Source organism: Lissotriton helveticus, chromosome 12, assembly GCF_964261635.1.
Source record: "Lissotriton helveticus chromosome 12, aLisHel1.1, whole genome shotgun sequence".
Classification (NCBI taxonomy): Eukaryota; Metazoa; Chordata; class Amphibia; order Caudata; family Salamandridae; genus Lissotriton; species Lissotriton helveticus.
The window spans coordinates 252,984,853-253,006,161 of NC_136073.1; the positions used below are offsets into that span (position 1 = coordinate 252,984,853).

General features: G+C 49.7%; 1 protein-coding gene across 2 annotated transcripts in view; it reads left to right on the top strand.

Annotated features, from left to right (window-relative positions):
• Nucleotides 1-17,048, top strand: part of LOC144798908 (cadherin-1-like) — a 209,867-nt gene extending 192,819 nt beyond the window's left edge. For both annotated transcript variants that reach the window (XM_078670010.1, XM_078670011.1), the window contains exon 16: nt 15,492-17,048. In XM_078670010.1, coding sequence (XP_078526136.1) covers nt 15,492-15,698 — 207 coding nt within the window. In that variant the 3' untranslated portion in view covers nt 15,699-17,048. The remainder of the gene's footprint in view (nt 1-15,491) is intronic.
• The last annotated feature ends 4,261 nt before the right edge of the window (nt 17,049-21,309 follow it).

Below are 21,309 nucleotides of genomic sequence, written 5' to 3' on the forward strand. Positions count from 1 at the left end.
AACTTGGCCTCTCCACAGACGACGAGGACAACATCGCCGAAGGCCCAGATGACTTCACGGTCGCTGAGGCCGATAAGAAAACACCTGAAAAGGTAGGAGAGTCTATGACCCCGAAAACTCCCACAGGGCCTCGAAAACCAGAGGCAGACTCTCGAAAGTCTGAGCCCAAAGCCTCGAAAGGAGCACCGGCGTCGAACAAATCGACGACCGAAGCTGCATCCTCCGAAAAAGAGCCCAGCGGATCCTCCGAGAAGGACTCCCGGCGGGAGAAGACAAGCGAAAAGCAAAGGTCATCGAAGCAAGCACCCGAAAGAGGGCCTTCGACTTCGACCTTGACTTCGACGTCGAAAGAAAAGGAGCCAAAGAAAGCTTCGTCGACGGCGCCGCCGAAAAGGGCGGCCGAAACGCTCGACGACGAACAGGCCGCAGAGATGCAGAGAAAGAGGCTCGAGGCCGAAATGGAGAACATCCTTCCGAGAAGGAAGGATTTCGATGAAAAAATGAGAAACTACAAGATCCCCTCGAAGCCAGCAACGACCGTCGCTGAGGTACAGGAGCCCGAGGAGTTCGACGTCGAAGAGCCGCCGAAAACCCCAGAACCTTCGGAGCACGAAGAGGAGGAAGACCTCTACTATACAGAAGGGGATTACGGGGAACAGCAGTCAAGCTACGGCTCAGGTTCCTCGACGGCCCAAGACCAGGAATGGCAGGACATCGAGGCCGAAAACCCAGAGGAGGCGGTGGAAACATACCCCTCGAGGCCTTCACCACCGGATGACATTGGGGCATACAATGAGGTGGTAAGAAAGGCGGCAGCAGCCTATGGGGTTAAGATGGAAGAGGAGAAGCCAGAAGCAGACTTCCTGCTCGAGACATTGCTCCCCATACAGACAAGAAGCCAGTTCCTGCCCATGCTCAAGAGTATCACAGACCAGGGGAAGGAAGCCTTCAAGGACCCGGCTACGTGCAGATCAGTAACGCCGAGAACGGAGAAGAAATACAAATTCTCCTCCCAAGACCCAGCTTACATCAAGGGATCCGTCACAGCAGATTCTATAATCGCTGCAATGGCCAGGAAAAGGGCAAACGTCCCAACAACGTCTGGACCCCCACCTGACAAGGAAAGCAGGAGGATGGATCTAACTGGCAGGAAGATTGAGAGGAACGCCGGAACGCACTGGCGGATGGCGAATTCCAACGCCCTCCTGAATAGGCATCAATACCAGCACTGGGAGGAGATGGGACAGTTGCTCAAGCACCTTCCGGAACAATACCGTGAGAGGGCATCACACCTCGTGGAAGAGGGGAAGAACATCTCCAATTCGTGCCTGAAGACCGCCTTGGATGGGGCAGAAACATCCAGCAGACTGATGGCTATAGGCATCACAGAAAGAAGGCAAGCCTGGCTCAGGATCTCAGGATTCAAGGCTGAGGTTCAGAACAACATCCTGAACACACCCTTCAACGGTGAAACACTGTTCGGAGCCCCAGTTGATGATCAGCTCACCCAACTGAAGAAAGACGAGACGGCAAGGTCCATGCAGTTCAGAGAGATGAGAAGGGGCACTCCTACACGGAGGCCGAACGGCAGAGGTGGAAATCAGCGAGGAGATTCTCACCAAAGTTTCCACCAGGGGCAACAGAGTGACAACCAGGGCCAGCAGAGGCAAGGCTGGAACTACCAAAGCAGGGGCCAGTCCTTTCGGTCAAGAGGAAATGGACGAGGCCAAAGAAAGAGAGGCGGTGAACAACCCCCCTCTAAGTGACTTCAGACGAGAGAAGGTGCCCCACCACCCAAACCCTCCTCGGGAGGAGCACGGGAAAACAAAGAGGAGAGGGCTACACGGACAAGACACAAAGAAACATGTAACACCGGTAGGAGGAAGATTAAGATTTTTTTCTCCAGGAGTGGAGCAAAATAACAGACAAGTGGATACTCAATATCATGCAGTACGGATACTGCATAGAATTAGAAAAGAGGCCACCAAACAGAAAACCAAAGAAAAGACAGCACTCGGGAAAAGAGCTGCAACTACTGCAAGAGGAAGCCCAAGAACTGCTCCTCAAAGCGGCCATCGAACGAGTTCCTTTCAAAGAACGGAACTAGGGAGTGTACTCTAACTACTTCCTAGTGCCAAAAGTAGACGAAAGTCTAAGACCCATCCTGGACCTACGGTTTCTGAACAAATACGTCAAAACTAAAAAAATTCAAAATGACGTCCCTACAAGAGGTCATCCCACAAATAAAAGCAGGGGACTTCCTGTCTACAATAGACCTCAAAGATGCGTACCTGCACATCCCCATGAACAGGCAGCACAAGCACATGCTAAGGTGCACAGTAAACCAGGATCACTACCAATTCACGACCCTGGCGTTCTGCCTAAAGTCTGCTCCAAGGGTGTTCACCAAATGCCTCGCAGCAGTGGCAGCACATCTAAGAAGAATGGGGATACACGTGTACCCCTACCTCGACGACTGGCTGGTAAAGGCAAGCTGTTACAGGACATGCAAAGAGCATGCAGAACAGGTGACAAGAACGCTAACAAACCTGGGGTTCTCCATACACTGGGGAAAATGCTCGATGGAACCAGAGCAGGTGAAGATCTTCCTGGGAGCCCAGATCGACACCGTCCAATGCAGAGTCCTACCGAGCGAGAAGAGAACGCTCCGTCTGTTAAGGGAGAAACGTCACTACCAGAAGGGGCGAGCTCTGACAGTGAGGACTGTGAGCAAGATCTTGGGGATGATGGCATCATGCATACACCTGGTCCCCAATGTACGCCTTCAAATGAGACCACTCCAAGAGTGGCTGCAACAACAATGGTCACAAGCTACAGGAAGTTGGGAGGATCTAGTGGTTGTAACGCACAGGGTGCAGGAAGAGATAAGGTGGTGGACCAAGGAGAGAATAACAGAAGGGAAACCTCTAACACCACCGGACCCAACAGTGACCATCACCACAGACGCATCCCAGAAGGGGTGGGGCGCACACATGAACAGGCTCAGAGTGAGGGGTCTGTGGAGCCCTACAGATGCAGTCAGGCACATCAACTACCTGGAACTGAAAACTGTGTTGCTAGCCCTCAAGGCCTTTCAGAAACACCTGTACAACCAGAAGGTGCTAATACAAACAGACAACACCACAACGATGTTTTATATAAACAAACAGGGGGGAACTCAATCGTTCCCTCTGTCAAACTTGGCACAGGAGATCTGGAAATGGGCTATACCACTAAAAATAGACTTGCTAGCCATACACCTGCCAGGGAAGGACAATGTAGAAGCGGATTGGCTCAGCAGGCAGACTTCAGCGTCCCACGAGTGGGAACTCAACAGTCAGGAAACAGTCTATTCAGGAAATGGGGCACCCCAACAATAGACCTATTTGCAACACACCGGAATGGAAAATGCCAATACTTTGCATCCAGGCAACCAGAGGCACTGTCCCAGGGGAATGCCCTATGGATAAGCTGGTCAAAAACATTTGCCTACGCTTTTCCCCCGATACCACTGATCCCCAGGGTTCTCAACAAATGCATGAAGAGCAACATGACGCTCATCCTTGTGGCACCACAATGGGCCAGACAGACCTGGTTCTATCAGATAATGGAGATGGCGCAGGGGCCACCCCACAAGTTCTCAAAAAGAAGAGACCTACTCTCCATGGAAAACTGAGAAGTTCTACACCCAGAGCCAGAGAGCCTCAACCTCTCAGCCTGGCTCCTGAGGACTTAGAATTCGCACACCTAAAACTACCAGAGAGCACCCTGCGGGTGTTGCGAGAGGCAAGAAGGCCCAGCACACACAAGTGCTATGGGGAAAAATGGAAAAGATTCACTAAATGGTGTTGCAAGAAACAGCTCCAAAGGAAACTGACCAAGGAATCCACGGTGCTAAGGTACCTCACGCACCTAATTAAAGCTAAACTAAGCCCATCCTCGCTGAGGGTGCACCTAGCAGCGATTGTGGCATACACAAGAGGAGAAACAGGGAGAAGCTTCTTCACATCCCAAGTCGTAAAAAGATTCCTGGAAGGAGCTAAAAGAATAGCGCCACCTAAAAGAATGCCGCCGCCGGCCTGGAACTTAAACGTGGTACTGACGGAGCTCATGAAAGCACCTTTCAAACCCATCCATAAAGCATCACTGCAAATGTTGACAATGAAGATGGCCTTTCTGGTAGCAATCACCTCGCTACGAAGGGTGAGTGAGCTGCAGGCTCTCATACTGCAGGAACCCTACATCCAGATACACAGTGACAGGGTCGTGATGAGAACTGACCCTCACTTCATGCCAAAGGTGGTGTCGAGGTTCCACATGAATCAGAGTATTCAGATCCCTAGCTTCTTCCAAAACCCCACCACAAGCGCTGAGAGGTCGCTCCACACCCTAGACGCAAGAAGGGCTGTGATGCACTACATTGAAAGAACGAAGGAGCACAGGAAGACAAAACAGTTCTTCGTGTCCTTCGCAAGCAGTTACATGGGCAAACCAGTAACTAAAAACACCATAGCTCGTTGGATCGCATAGACCATTCAATTCTGCCACAAACAAGCTGGCCAGGAGCTAACAGGAGGGGCACAAGCCCACTCCACCAGGAAGAAAGGAGCAACAATTGCCTTTCTGGCCAACACACCAATTCAGGACATATGCCTGGCGGCAACATGGGCTTCAGTGCACAATTTCACTAACAGATGAACAAAGAAGCACAAGTAGGGCAAAAAGTGCTTCAACATATTTTCAACAACCAACGCTCATCTTCCACCCAACCGCCACAAAAGTAACGAAAACCGCTACAAAATCTATGCACAGCATAGTGAATCCAGAAAGATTCACGCTGCAAAACGAATAGTTTCTTACCTGTCGGTGTAGTTTTGCAGCTTGAAGATCTTTCTGGATTCACTAGCGAACCCACCCGCCTCTGCCAGAAAGAAGAGGCTGGAAAAGAGGGTGGAAACAGATGGAAAAGAAAGCAGGTTGGAACAATTACGTGATAAGTGGAAATACGAACGTTGAAAAACGATTAACAAACATAGCCATGGATTCACTACAAAGACGAAAAAGAGACAGAAAAAAGAATCTGAAGATGGCGCCCAAGGGTGGTAGCTTCCGCCGGAAGCACGCCCACGTCACCGAAGGCACACCAAATGGTGGGACGTCGACGCCCACCTGGGCTACGACAAAAAAAAAAGAGAAAAAAGACTACGATTCCGGACCCAACCACCAGATTGCGGAATATGAACAGCATAGTGAATCCAGAAAGATCTTCAAGCTGCAAAACTACACCGACAGGTAAACTATTCGTTCCTGAAAGATTCTTGGTGGGAGCCAGATCGGGAGTGTACGGAAATAATATAATAGCCTGGGGAGTGCCACCATCTTAAGCAATGCCACTCTGCCCATTACTGACAAAGGAAGCGTCGCCCAGAACTCCATACAGTTCCTTAAAGCTCTAATACCCCTGCATATGTTACCCTCCAGCAAATCTTGTTCCGTGTGATAAATCCGGACCCCCCAGATAAGTGATGCATGCCGGTTCCCAATGAATGGTTTCCAGCTCGGCAGGCGGAGGGAGATTCCGTCGCGTTGGGAAGAGGCATGTCTTGGTCCAATTCACCTGAAGACCAGAAACCCTCCCAAAGCTGGATAGCATAGCAATCGCCCCCTGTAGATCCACATCGACCTCCCTGAGAAAGAGGGGCAGATCATCTGCATAGAGGGAAATGTAGTGTTCACTGCCCCGATGCGTCAGTCCCCTATACAACCGCCCCAACCTTGCTTGTGCCGCCAGAGGTTCAATCGCCAATGCAAACAGCAGTGGCCCTCATGATTGGGTAATGGCCAGATATCACCTCGCCCAATTTCACTCTAGCCGTGGCCGAAGAGTACAACACCGTTGTCCACTTCACGAATCTGTCGCCCAGACCGAAGCGGTCCAGAACTCTGCAGAGGAAGGCCCACTCCAGGCTGTCAAATGCCTTTTCTATATCCACCGAGAGCACCGCCGCTGCACTCTCGTCGTTTTGATGTTCCGCCATAATCCGAAGAAAGCGGTGAATATTCGTAGCCGTGCACCTCTTAGGAATAAAGCCCGCCTGGTCCATATGAACCAGCGATGTCATGTGCGGCAGTAACTGGGTCGCCAATATGCGACTCAGGATTTTGTAATCCACCGACAGCATGGATAAAGGCCGATATGAGGCCACGTCCAGCTCTGAGCGACCCGGTTTCAGAAGAGGGATTATCAAGGCTTCACGCATCGAGCCCGGCAGGTGACCCTCCGCTTCTGCTTCCTGATATACCTCCAGTAAGGCGGGTGCCAGTTTATCAATGTAGTGAGCGTAGAATTCGATAGGCAGCCCATCGGGCCCCGGCGTCTTGTTCCTGGCCATATGTTTAATCGCCCCACGTATTTCAGCTAATGTGATATCCTGTCCCAACAGTTCAGCGTTTTCTTCCTCTAGGCGCGGTAAGGGGGTTCCCTCTAGATACTCCTCTATGTCCATCTCTGCCTCCCCCCTTCTGCTGCGATACAGGTCTTCGTAATAAGTAGCAAAGCGAGATAACACCATATCCTGTGAGTGGGTCAGAGCGCCACTATCTAGTGCTATCTGCATAACTGGACCATTCCGCTGCACCGGGGCAGCCAACCTGGCTAACAGCGTGCCGACCTTATCCCCCTCCGCTTGAACCTTCGCCAGGTAATCTTTGTGGTCGAAGCATCGCAGCCGTTCAGTTTTGGCCACCACCTTCTCCTTTGCCTCTAGCAATCGTTGCTGCAGGGACGGCAACTCCGGCCTTCGCTGCTCCAGATCTCTAAGGACCTTATCCGCCTTTGCTACATCATCTGCCACTGATTTCCTAGCTCCAGAGTACTTGCCAATACATAATCCTCTGATAACCACCTTAAAAGCATCCCACTCCACTGCTCTCGAGCTCGCCGTACCCCAGTTCTCCCGGAAGTAATCGTCAATACCTTCCCCCATCTCTGTCCTAAACACCTGGTCTTCTAGAGTCTCAGGGCGCAAGCGCCACATCGGGATCGCCGACCTCATCCTCTGCCAATTAAGTGACATCAATAGCGGATTGTGGTCGGAGATGGTTCTGGTAAGGTATTCAGTACGCGTCGCCATAGGGGCCAACAGAGGGGAGCAGAGGATAGCGTCAATGCGTACGTGTAGGTCATGTACAGACGAAAAGAACGAATAATCCCTATCATACGGATGGTGAGCACGCCACACATCTATGAATCACCAATGTTCCTGCCAATCGGACCTAGATTTAGCCAATTTCCTGATCGGTGCTGCCGCCAGAGGAGGGTGCGACCTATCCATGTCCACGTCTGAAATAGCATTAAAATCCCCGCCTATAATGTCCGGGCCAGCCAATGGGGGCGCCAGCGCACCCAATAGATCAGCTAGGAAGCGAGCCTGTTCCGTATTCGGGGCATAGATACTGCACAACACAACGTCCCTGCCATACAGTCTACCCTCCACAGCTACATACCGACCTTCTTGATCTAGTATTTGCCTAGTAACCTGGAATGGGACTCCCCGCCCACACCCAGATGAGTACACCCCTAGCGAACGCAGAGTAAGCTGTACTGAAGACCTGGCCCCTCCATCTCCGTTGCAATGCCTGACCTTCCACCTTGGTGAGATGTGTCTCCTGCAATAGAGCTATGTGTACCCCCCTCCGCAGTAAATAAGCATGCTCTTTATGTCGTCTAGTCATAGTATGTAAGCCTCTCACATTCCAAGTGATACATTTCAAATCACGTAATGTCTCCATCACTGTATCCTTGCTTTCCTGCCCCCATCACAATACCAGCACCCACACCATTGTCAACCCCCAGAAACTTAACACCCCAAGACAACCCCCCACCCCCCAATACAGGACCCCCCCCCCCCCAGAACAGGACCCAATAGCAGTGTATCAGTCCCCGTCCGACCTACCATAACACACACAATACTATCCTGCAGTAGTCACTACAGGTTGCCTTAAGGGCAAAAGGGAGTGCAGGTCAGCCCCGAAAGGCGGCAGCTTCGCCCCAGCCTCCAGCACTCAACCCCATACCGCAGCATTCCCAGCCACATAAACATAAATATTACCAGGGGCTCCAGTCCCTTTCAATGCAGTCCAGTGGTGAAGATCCGCAGGCAAAGATGATCACTCTACAGGTCGTCCGCTGATCTAGGTGTCACTTCCGGCCCCTGGGTGCTGTCCACATCCGAAAGTTCAGTGCCCGATTTGCCTCTTGTCCTCATCAAGGTCTGACCCTCTGTTCGAGTCTTCTTTCTGCGACCCTGTTATTTCCGCCGTCGCCACCAGAGCGCCCCGCCTGTCAGCCGCCAACTGCGCGAGCAAGAGGGCCTGCTGTTTCTTGTTTTTCTTCCGGAGACGCTGCGATTGGCGAATCCTTGGCGGTTTCAGTTGTCCCTGGCCTCCCCTGTCTCTGTTATCCGTGCCTGCCCTGTAAGATTCCAGCCACGTCCAGGCATCCTCAGGCGTCAAGAAGTGGGTCGTACCGTCCATAATGACTCTCAGTTTAGCAGGGAATGACAGTGAATACTGGATCCCTTTGTCTCTAAGTTCTTTTTTAAGGGTTAAATAGGAGGCCCTGCGTCTCTGGATGTCCTGTGTGTAGTCCGGGAAAATCGTAACAGTACTGTTTTCCACTTTAAAGGGCCCATTTGCACGCGCATTCTGGATCAACAGGTCCCTATCTCTGTAGTGGAGGACTCGCTTTAGCCGGGACCCTATGCGCTCGCTCGAGTGTGAAACAGGGGGAGAGGCCCTCCGGAGCAACCTGCATTCTGAACCAATTTTCCATGTAAGCCACCATGTCCGAACCCTCCACTTTCTCAGGCAGGCCCACCACTCTGATGTTGTTGCGCCGATTGCGACTTTCAGCATCCTCGGCCTTCTTTTCAAGAGTTGCGAGGCGCTGTAGCACGTTCTCCAGCTTGCGTTCCACTGTCACCACCGCTGGTTTTAGTTCCTGCACCACCAACTCAGTGTCTTTCACTCTGTCCACCAATTTCGAGTGGTCCGCCTTTAGTAGGCCTAGCCCCGTCGCGACCTGCGAGATGTCTTGCTGCAAGGACTCTTTCGTCGCCGCGATGGCCTCCAAGATTGCGTCTAGGCGCCTGTGCAGTCGTTTCTCCGATTCCGTGCTCTCAGTACCCTGCTTGTCGTCGCGGACGGTGCTGTGTTCCGCAGCCTCTTCCGTCCTAGTTAAGGGCTTCATCATGGGATATGTGGGACACCCTGTCCCCCAGAGCTAGGTCTGTATGCACCCGGGAAGGCGCCCTCAATGGTCGGTCAGGTTATTGCACACCAATGTCGGCTCCCGCCAGCATCAGCGCTCTGTGTCCTCTTCGTCCCAACGGGTCACCACCCCAGATCAGTCGTCCGCACACCACCGCGACCGCCAGGCCGTCCGGCACAGCCCACCTCCAGGGGCCAGGGACCGCCGGCCACTCGCGTGCACCGCTAATCCTTGCACTGCAGCCAAAGGCCAACAATAAGGTCCGGCGTTCAGTCTCTGCGCCACTGTTCAGATCCCCTTCAATGCTATCCGCTGACGACCGCGCTGTGTCAGTGCCCAAGCCGTGCCATCAGTATGCGCTCAGTGGGTGATAGGACTGCGCTATGCAGGCCTCTTGCACTGCTATCCCTGATGGTCTCACTATATCTGCGGCCAGGGCCATGCAGTCAGGGGAGGTAGAAGGTATTGTGAGGTTGAAGCGAACCTCCGGAACCCAGTCCTTCCACCAGTATGTAGATCTCTGGTACCGCTATCACCGAAGTTCCCACTGTGTCCGCACCCAGGGCTGTGCAATCGATGGGGGCAGAGCACGCCAGGATGCCAACATTAACTTCTGGAGCCCAGACCTTCCACCACAGTTCAGGCCTCTTGTACTGCCATCCCCAATAATCTCACTGCGTCCTTACCCACGATCCTGCAGTCCACGGGGGCCAAACGTGCCATCAGGGTGAGGTTAGAAGCGCCCCTACAGCTCATATGCCTGCCACCGTTGTTCAGGACAACCCAGGTGCTCGGAGCGAGTAAGCGTGCGTGTTCTAGATGGGTCGCCATACTCCCCCGTCGGCCGCCGCGAAACTGCACCCGCTATCCCAGCGGCGCCGCAGATGGGCCCCTCTCCTCCTCCCCCTCAAGTGCGGATCCGCAGCCACAGACACCTCAGGACCGCCAGGGGATATGTCCACCAACCGGGTGCTGTCCCCGGTCCACCTTCCCGTAGTCTCTGATCTCACCCGCTGAATGCAGGAAGTCGGGGTCGTCCAATGAATCGGGCCGCAGCGGTGTCCAGCCCAGGTCCCGTTCCTCATATAAATATTCCAGCAGCCCCGGGCGTCTAAAGCCGACCGCCCTACAGACACTGCTCTCCACACCTCAATGCCCGACAACACCGGCAGCAGGGCGAAGATCCTCCGACAGCAGGTACACGGAGCAGCATATCCCAGGTAACCCGTCCGGCGGCCGCCCTCTTAGGGCATCTCGCTAGTCTCTTCGATCTGGGTTAAGTTTGATCATGCCCGCTCGCCAGCATCAGTTCTCCGTCTTCGGCAGGAGAGTCGCCAGCCGCTCACAGCCCCCGGTGCTTATTGTCCCTCAGTCCGGTCGCCGTGGCTCCAGCAGCGGGCCTCATATCACCACCGTATTCTGGGTCTCCAACTGCTGCCGCCATTTTGTGGGTCAGCCCGCCGTGTCTCGGGCACTTCACTCAGCTCCTACAGCACATCGGACCCCTTTCAAGCCGAGATATTGCACCTCGGACGTGCCCCCGGTATTCTGACGTATGCTGTGCTGCTTCGGTCTGCGATCAGGATAAGTAAACAGGATGAGATTGGGGCTCGGGCGCGGAGCTATCGGCTCACGCCGCCGTTCCCATCGGCGCTCAAGCCACGCCCCCGTGACTAAATGCTTATCTTTCTTTTTGCCACATTCTTTTCACAATACACATGTGTGCTATACTGTGTTCACTTGCTGTTCCTTACTGCTCTCACCCGCTGAGCAAAAAATAGTCTAACGTTGCTTGTGCCCATACCAATTTCCAAATAAGGGAGTAGTGACAGAGTATCCTTTAAATCTGAAACACTTCTTAAAATAAAAACACACCTAACCGAGTGATCTAAAATAGTAAGGAGAGGTAAAAAGTGAGGGCAGGCAAGGCATGCTTGAAAATGGGATGGATTCTCTTATTTTGTGTTCACATGAGGAAAACAATAAAAGTAGTCAATTCTGGATGAAATTTTTCTTGATGAGGACGGTGTTCAGCTTCTTACCTGAAGTGAACGAGTGAAAGTATTTCAGATCTCAGGACCGATCGTACGGTTCTTTCTTGCATTTCTTAATTTACTTCCTAACAATGTTTGTGTGTGCGTCTGTGTCTGTGGCTTACGACTAAAACTCTTGATTGCTAATTGGAGGTACCAGTCTTGAATATGGTGCAGCAGATTTTGAAGTTATTTCGTTCTTGGAAGCGAGGTGGAAGAACCATCCAGTTATACGTTCTCAATCCCTTGATGAGCCTTGGTTGTGCATTTTTGACGTGTTTATTAGCGTGAAGTAGATTTCTGAGATTCCAATTGACAGGACATTGCGGCTGAATAGCTGTGACAGAGCTATTGCTGCATCTTGGTTTTGAAGTCATGCTCTGGGACGTATGTTTTGACATTCAAGAGAAGCGAGAACTGGTGCCAGGCTCTCTGTCCCTAGTGTTGTGGACCTTGAAGATGGTGCTGCAATGCGATTTTCGAGTTAATGGTGAATCAGTCAAGGGTGCTTGCAGAGTAAATCTTCTCTTTATTACGTGTCAGTGGAGATCATAAGAACTGTTTTCATGGATTTCAACTTCAGGAAAGTCATTTGAACCCAATCTGTAGATGGTGGAAAGACCGTTCTTTTAGATGGTTGATGAGTCTGTTGGGCGAGTTTCAAAAGTAAAGCTGTGTTGTCGGAGTACTGACCATGCTTTTTTTTTTTTTTTTTTTTTTTTTTTTTTTTTTTTTTAAACCTTTATTGTACAAAGAGTGCTCACAAATACGGGCCTACAACCCAGCGGGCTGGCCACCACATAGTAGAAGCAAAATTCGCAATACAAGTTTGTCCACAGGATATGACAGCAAAAACACAGGAGATAAACCAAAAGCCATAGAGCAATCAGCAGGGACAGGATATTGGAAGGTTGATTTTCTATTACGGGAACGGGGAGTATAGGATCATGATGGGCAGTGAGTCAAACTACAAGGGAGGGGCCGTGGTGAGCCGCGAACCGGCGATCAGAAAAATACAGGAGAAGGCCAACACGAAGTAAACATATCGATAAATACAAGCACAATTGAAGCACCACAAGGATAGGCAATGGCGTTCGCCGTCCAGCGCCCACCCACCACAGCAACAACCCGACTTAACAAACCTAAGTAAAAAGACCCCATCGTAAAAGCAACACGATACGCACCCCAACAAAAGGAAGGAAGTCCCCCATGAAGAGGGAGGGGAAGGAAAAAAAAGGGAAAAAGAAGGGACTCCTACCCACCCACGCGCCCCCCGGCGACAAAGCAGGAAAACAGAAACCGGTACACGGCATACATTAAAGGTCGATGACAGAACACATAGCGAACCATAATCACAATACGACCGGAAAATCAATGCATCCGAAACACCCCAGGGGGACACATGACGAGACAGGGTCCCGAAAAAGGGAATACTCAAGAGCCATAGAACAAAAAAGGGGAAGAAAAAAGGGGGGGGGGGGGGGAAAGACCCCCCAAAGTGACAGACCCCCCCACCCACCCCTCAAGCCCACCCTGCACCCCTGCAGAAGGCTATGGCCTACCCCCCAGCAGCGTGCCTGTCGCCCTAAGTAGAACCCGAAATATAGAAGAGCAAAGAAAGACGGAAACAAAGACAAAAACGGGGGAGGGGAGGGGAACGGAAAAAGGGAAAAGAACACACACGGGAGAGGGCCAAGAGACAGTATTATCTGCATCCACCCACCCGCCTGAGACAAAGGGCAGAGCCCTCGGGAAGTCAAAAAGTATCAGGATACATTCCAGGAGTACCATAAAGTCACATATAAGCATACCGTTACATGCCGATCATCCAACCAGTACAAGACTACCGCACACAGAGGCAAATTTGTATCAGCCCTGTCCTTGTCTGTCCAAAGTTGTAGCGGTCCGATCCACTGAGAACCAGACCGCGAAGAACCGAAGGCATAGAACAGGGAGATCAGACGGCAGTCCAGATAAGACACATGGAGTATAACACGGAAGATCCAGGAAAGTCATAGAACATCGCACACAATGCAGGCACAGTTTCAGGGACAGTTCAAAAGAGGCCGACCCAGCTGGGTTGGCACAGGAACCATGGCCGGTCGGTCGAGGCGAAAAGAGGCAGGAAGAGTCATCGAGTCCAGGCCAGACGGAATCCGGCCCCCGGACCAGCGGCAAAGGAGACAGCACAGGACAATGAAGGGCAACGGAACTCCGCACACCCACAGACGCAGCTGTCGCCGGGGCCACTTTTCCTAGGATAGTTCCAGCCGCACCCTGCAACGGTGAAGCCACACCCGGTTTTGAGGGCCCGAAGAGAGGATCCACCTCCAGGGTGAAGACGGGTGCAGCCACAGAAGCTCGCCAGGAGTGTAGGGCGTCCAGGATATCCTTAAGTGTAGGAAAACCTTTACAGTATCCGGCACCCGGGCCATGCGGCGGGCCTCCAGCGCTCGTCCAGGCCCGGCTGAGACACTCAGGGTCGGCCGCCATCTTGGAAGCCCGGCGAGGCCGCGGCGGCCGTCAACCTCCGTCGGGGCAGCAGCGAGGCAAATGAAGACCAGCCGACCGGCGGCAGGGCACCCCGGGGCAGGAAGAGGGGCCACCAGAAGATGGGGACCCGCCGGCTCCCCAATGCCGCCGGTCCCGTTCTCCGAGTCCAGGCGGAGGAAATCAAAATGGCCGGACCGGAGAACAAAGGGGGAGCAAGCCGGATATACGAGTAGCCCCGTCAATGAAAGGCAGCGCCTCCACCCAAGGCCTCCGGCCCACCGGAGCCGGCCAGCAAGCACAGCCGGCCCACACGCACAACGGCCTCCACGACCATGTCCACTGCGCCATCAAGGGCCGATCATCGCGCTCCGACCCGTCCGGGCGCCGCCGAGAAGGTCCAGGCCAGCCCGCCCCGGAGGTCCCGAGGCGAGCGGGAGCGCAACACAGGATCCACGGCACCCAGGACCACCGGAGCAAAAGGTGAGTGCCTGCAAGGCGTCTTAGCACTACAGCACAGCAAAGAGGGCTTCCCGGGGCAGGATAACGGCAGGATAAATGAGAAAAACAGGCTGGCGAACGGAGCCGAGCTAAAACGCGGCCATCTCGGACGCGAGCTTGGCTCCTCCCCCTGACCATGCTTGATGTTCATGTAAGCCTGGAGTATGAACAGAGATTGCCAGTAAAGTATAAACATTCTGGCAGTGATGGGATCAAAAATGTACCTGTGGCACAGTTACCCGAATACATTTTGATTTTGAGCTCACTTGGACCAGTTACGTAGGTGTTTTGTTGAGATGACAAGACAACTATTTGAGGCTCATGCAATTTAAGGCCATCTGCAAAAGACAGTGATGTGGATGTGGAGGTCGAGCTTGGTCATCTTTATTGAATACTATACAGTCTGTATGTGATGAGGAGGGTGTCCTCTGGTTGGGGCTGTCTGTATACTGCACTGTTGTCTGAATCCTTGTGTGGCATGCTTATTCCTGCCTTCTTGGTGTTCTTACCAGGAATGGGAATTGACTTTGTAGTAGCTGGAGAAATCATCAGGATTATAGTTTGCTTGCTTCATTATCTAAAGGGTATGTCTTTATAGGGTGTCAGGGGTGTGATGCCTTGTATGATTGAGGCACAGTGAACCATAAAAGGGTGAATGGTAGGACATGATGTCATGTAATGCTCACGGTTATCTGTCAATTAAAAACAAACCTAAAGTATAATCTATGTCACCCACAATCCGTTTGCACATACTTGTATTTATCTCCAGGGCACTGCAATGTAATAAAAAGGTTCTGTGCGACTCTTCAGTAGCTTGGAAACTTCTGACGGGACTCATCCCTACCATTACATGTAACATGAAATGGGAGATGCCTGACAGTGACTTGCATAACTAGAGTCGGATCAGTCTTTTGAATTTGACCTGATGCAAGTGCATCTTTATAAAGAAATTTTGTTCTGAAAGTGGTGGCACCCCTGATCTGCATGAAACCATTTTCCTATCCCCTGTACATAAAGAAAGGCTTGTTGATGATCCACAGGCCGAGAAGGTTGATATTTTGTTTTTGAAAAATTAAATAATGGGGGTCTCAGATTCAAATGTCTTTTCTTCTCATTCAGTAGGTGGTAGGGGGATCAAAATTGATTGTTGATCGTAAATTTTATGAGTATTAACCTCTCATGTTGTCCCCATCCAGAACCTGCATGCTGCAGACAATGACCCCACAGCCCCACCGTACGACTCTCTACTGGTCTTTGATTACGAGGGCAGCGGCTCGGAGGCTGCATCCCTCAGCTCCCTGAACTCCTCCAACTCAGACGTGGACCAAGACTACAACTGCCTGAACGACTGGGGACCGCGTTTTAGGAAACTGGCTGACATGTATGGAGGTGATGAGGATTAAAAACAAAAAAGCCTCTCTGCAAGTATTTCAAAATGGCCACCTTCAATGGACAAAAGTTGTCGGAAGCAAGCCGTATACGCTCTTGGCACTGCAAAAACCAGCACTATGAAAATGTTTCTTGGTGGATTTCCTTGTGATAGTGTGCCATTTTATTTGGTTGAAAATACTTCTTATGTGTTAAAAATGTGTTTAAGTTGCGCAAAGAAAATGCTGTGCTGAATTATTTTATTATCTAATGTACCAGAAGATATTCTTCTAGTGGAGTGTTGCGCCATCTTTTGTACTGTATGGGGACAATGCCACTTGTTTCTATTTTTAAAACATTTTTAGCTGATTGCAGGAGATGATCCGATACTTTATTCTGGTCTTTCACGTGGATTAATCCCATAACATTTAGTATGTTGCCAGCACTCATTTACAGAATTTTCCTATCTTTTGTAGTTGTCATAATTTGCCAGAATTGTATTTTTGTATTATTGCTTTATTGCTTACAGGGTCTGGAGTTTTTGTAATATCTTTTAATCGTAAAATATATATATATTATATATAAATATTTAGGATTTGTGCTTCTATCTTTTGTACGTCGGGCAGTAAAAAACCCAAAGATGATTTAACAGTTACATGATTACAATAATCCTGAAAATGTTTGCCTTTTTTCCACTAGCAGTGATGAATGTTTAGTAAGGTTGTACTTCAACCTATGATGCAGTGGACTTCTTTGAGATATACCAGAAAGTGCAATTAGCTAGGAGCCAATCTCTCTTCAAATCAGCAACCATACTTCTGTTTATTTCCGAAGCGCAGCCGTTGTCTCTATGATGAATGCAGATTTGTTCTGGACTAGTGTTGGGATCAATTAATGGGATTTATATAGTTTCACCTGTTTATAAGTATTCACTGATGTAAAAAGTTGGTTGTTCTGTTGCACTACATATGATCGCTGAATTAAGTGCCACTTAAATTAGAGTAAGTTTGGTCATGGTTAAAATGCCAATTTAGTGGCTATTACTGGATGTGACCCACTTATTTGTCCGGCGATGGAACGTTTGATTCTTGCTTGTAATATACCAAAGAGTATATTTTGGCATGACCTTATGATGATGTTAATGAAGATTAACTTTGCAGGTTTGGTGATGCAAAAAAATGGTTATTATATAGCTCTTGAAAAAAACACAGGAATACATATAAATATATATGTATTCATACAATTCACGGGTTGCAGCTGTGCCATACAAATAGGATTTATTAAGCGCTCTCAGAAGCTCTAATTTTCAAGGATGCTTTTAAGAGTCACGTGTTAATGTTACTGTATGAAAATAAATCAATAAAGTGACAAGTTTTTAAAATAAAGTGTTTGCTCCTTATTTCTATACAGCTTATGGGTCCGGTGTCTGATCCATTTAGTTTCTGTGAACGTTGTGTTAACTAGGTTTGCCTTTTTTGGCCACCAGCACACTTGCTACCTCTTTTTCCTTCCTACTTCTCAAGTCCAGATCTGAACATTTCCAAATACTCCTTTGGGTCACGTTTTCTTTTCTGTTCTTACCCAAGAGCTTCTTCTCTTCTTCATTGTTTATTTTATGTAACCGTTCGTCCTGTGCCCTGTCTGTTTAGTGGTGGTTTACTCTGATTGATTTGTGGTGGCTGCCACTCCCTTCTTAAGCACTCACTCGGTTTGACCACTGGTGTATGTTCACTGAAAGCATTTGTTAATGTCTAGAACACTGGTGTTAGACACTGAACACCCACCCTCCTGTTCAGCACAGTTGAGCTGTTCACAAGCGCGTTCTCTCACACGCTTGCATATCCACTGCACAGGAAGCTATAACATTGCAAATACATTTAGTAGTTGTACAGCCCAGCCAACATTGCCTACTCATCATTCTATCATGTCGGGGTTCTGACTAAGCTGCCATGGATTCTCATCTGCCTGCCTCTTCCTGTTGGATGTTTCTTGGTTTACAAGCAGACGTAAAATTATTCGTACTGCCGTAAACTGTTCTGGGCTGTTCCTTTGAAGCCTCAGAATAGAGAAGCCAGAAAGTACTACTAAACAACCCCACTGCTCACCTTTTTAAGACGATGTCCCGAGGTACTGCGAAGGCGAGCAATCGGACAACGTAACGGGATGGCCCTAAGGTGGAAAATCAGATAGAGAAAAGGCAGGGACACCACTGTGGTAGGAGATAAAACACCGGTAAATTGGCCCTAGGATAGAATCCTGCACAAAACGTTTGATAACAGGTCACTGATATAGAAACCATGGATGCCATTACAAATATAAATCTCTTTCCAAAAGGAACTTGAATACAAACGAAATAAAGGATTTAACTTTTGCCCGTTTCCATCTTGTACATTTATAGAGCTACAGTAATCTCTGAAAAGGAGAACTAGCTTTACACACACTTACTGGTGATTCATTTCTTGGACTATAATCATGAAATACTAATGCCCATGCTGTGATGGAATTGAATATTCATGATCTCACAATGCAGGTTACCAGCATCACCTGCAGTACAATAGTGGCTCGTATAAAGTTGCATAGGGTGTCAAGTACCTTACACCTTGGTCTCCTACTGAGGCAAGGCGGAATAAACTTTATTGCCAACACCATAGCAAACCCAGGGAACGATGCGATGGACGCGGCCTGTTCACAACCTGTTGATTTGCTTTTATCCTTTATGCGCACCAAACTTTCATCCACAAACCATTATTAAGCAGCCCCCCGCCCCCCAATCTTCAATTCCTGCATTTTTTTCGACAATACTTATCGGTTGAGCAGGAACAATAGAGTATACATTTCCATTCATCCTCTGTTAACTGTTCCTCAAATCCGCACACCCACCCTATCTGCACCTTCATAGGAGTCTGAACTTTATACTCTTTTAGGGCCCCGTACACATGTGTGATCAATCTACACCTGTGCCCATTTCCAGAGCACGTGCTTTGACATAGTGGCGGTGGGAGAATCCGGGAATACGCTTTGCACTAACTTGGTATATAATATTCCAAGAATCGTCCCTGCACCTGAGTGAAAGCAATGAAGCAATCATTTTGGTGGAAATACTCCAATGTACGACAGACGCCTTCCCTACAGCGCATTAGTGTCATATGTGCTAATATTTCTTGTTTTATTTGCGCAGCAGAGCGTGCCTAAGAAATTACCCTATTTGGATTTAGTTTGTTTAGATTCCCGCCTTCTCATTCCCCTCCTATGCCTATGTTATGTTATAACAATTTATATCGCCCACTACTACCCGTAGGTGTCTAGGCGCATTACGGACCACATACTGCAGAGAGGAATTAGGTTTTAAAAAGCCAGGTTTTAAGATGTTTCCTGAATTCAAGCAAGGATGTGATCTTCCTAATAGCAAGAGGAAGAGTGTTCCATAGCCTGATGGTGCTGTGCCTAAAGCTCCTTCCCCCGCAGTTCATTGTTTTAACTCTGGAGGTAAGCATTAAGAAGGCCTTGGCTGAGCGTAGAGACCTACTGGGGGTATACCAGTTAAAAGCATGATGAAGAAACTATGGGCCCTCTCCATGAGCCTTCTGTGCAATACAGAGTGCTTTGAAACTTTACACGTTGGCCGACTGGAAGCCAATGTAGATCTTGAATTCCCGCTCTAATGGATTGGCATTTAGGAACTTCCAAAACCAATCTAGCGGTGGCATTCTGAACCAATTGCAGTCTTCTAAGTTGCTTAGACTGCACATTGATATACAAGGCATTACAATAGTCCAACTTAGTTAGGACTAATGAAGTTAGAACAGTTTTTCCTAGCCTTTCTAGGATGTAGGGAAGGATTTTACACACTGTTCAGATAGTATTAAATGCCGAGGACACCACCTTTGAGATCTGAGGTTTAAAATTACGTTTTTCATCTATTTTGACCCCCAAATTTTCGCTTTTGTCACTGGTGTCAGAGGGGGGTGCCAAGGAATCAGGCCACCAAGCAGGTGACCAACTAGGAGAAAGCTTACCGAAAAGCACCACCTCGGCTTTACTTGAATTTAATTTTAGGCAGTGCCTACTCATCCACTCACTCAGGGAGACCATACAGTCGTGGAATTTGGTAGAGTAGTTGACATCTTTGTCAATGGTAGAGATCACCAACTGGGTGTCATCAGCATATGAGGTCTGAACTAGATCAAATCTTCTAATCAGTGGAGCCAATTCGGATACATATATATTAAAAAGGGTACGGCCCAAGGAGGAGTCCTGCAGTACCCCACATGGCAGAATAAAAGGTGCCGATTTAAAATTGCCTAGCTGCACTGTGAGTTTTATCTGTTTAAAAAGATATTAAAAGCCTGAGAGCATTTCCTCCCAGACCCTATATACCTTTAGCGTTTAAGCAGCAAAGTATGGTCCACGGTATCAAATGCCGCGGACAGGTCCAGGAGGATAAGAGCTGCCGAGCCTCCCTCATCCATGGCGGCTCGGATTTCCTCAGTTGTCTTTATTAAAGCTGTCTAAGTGCTGTGGCATGATCTAAAACCAAACTGACTATAGTCTAAAACATTATTTTCCGAAATATGGTTAGAGAGTTCTGTATTTACAATCTTCTCCAGAATGTTGTCCGGAAGCGGAAGTCTCGCAATCTGTCGATAATTGGCCGGATCCGTTAGTTCTAAATTAGATTTCTTTATTAACAGTAGAGTGCATGCTTGTTTCCACCTGGTGGGAAATACTCCTTGTGGAAGCATCTGATTAAATATATCAGATAGTCTTGGACTGACGAGGTGGCTAATGTGATGAAGGATTCTTGAAGGGCAAGGGTCCTCTGGTGAACCAGATTTTGTTTTTATAAGAAGGGTAGCAATTTGCCCTGAGGATGTCGGGGTAAAATGTAAAAGGGGCGTTGTAGTTTTAACTTCCTCTTCTATTAAATTAGGATTTGGCAGATGTAAGGCAAACTGATCGTATATTTGATCGACCTTTGCCTTAAATGCCTGTGCTAAGGTATTATAGAAATCTTGGGTGCAGTTAGCCGTATCGTCCTTTTTAGGTTTTGCCTAGCGAAAGCTGCGCTCTGCGCAGCTTTTTCGCGCAGGCGAAATCCTGTTGAGAACTGTAGGGTGCTTTGGGTCGGCCCTCGTCATTGATTGGCTGGCTCCGTAAACGGAGCCTTGCCATTGGACGAGGGGCCTGTCCGTCAATGCCGGACCAGACACGGGGGCGTTCCTGACATTCTTTGCCTTTTGCCGACGTCACGCGACGCCGGGAACGCCCCCGAGTCTGGTCCGGCATTGCCGGCACTTCTGCGTCTCTCCTGCCCCGTGACTGGCCGGCCGGCCAATCCTAGCGCGGCCGGCCGGAAGTGCCCGCCCCCCGCAGCCCGGGGAAGAAGGAGAGGAAGACGGCAAGCACTATGGCGGCGCCCGCGGGGAGACCGGAGAAGTGCCTCTCCAACCTGCCGCTCTAGCTGATTCACAGCATCCCTCCAGCTCTCAGGCCGTGCAATCAGGCTCTCGACGCTGCCTGCCGCAGGTCACACCGCCCTCCCGACAGCCCAGCCCGCCTCAGATCGGAGTGAAGTGCAAATCAATATGGTAATTACATTCCCATGCTGAACCGCAGCCAGGCTGGTGTGGCGGGAGCTCCGAGCCT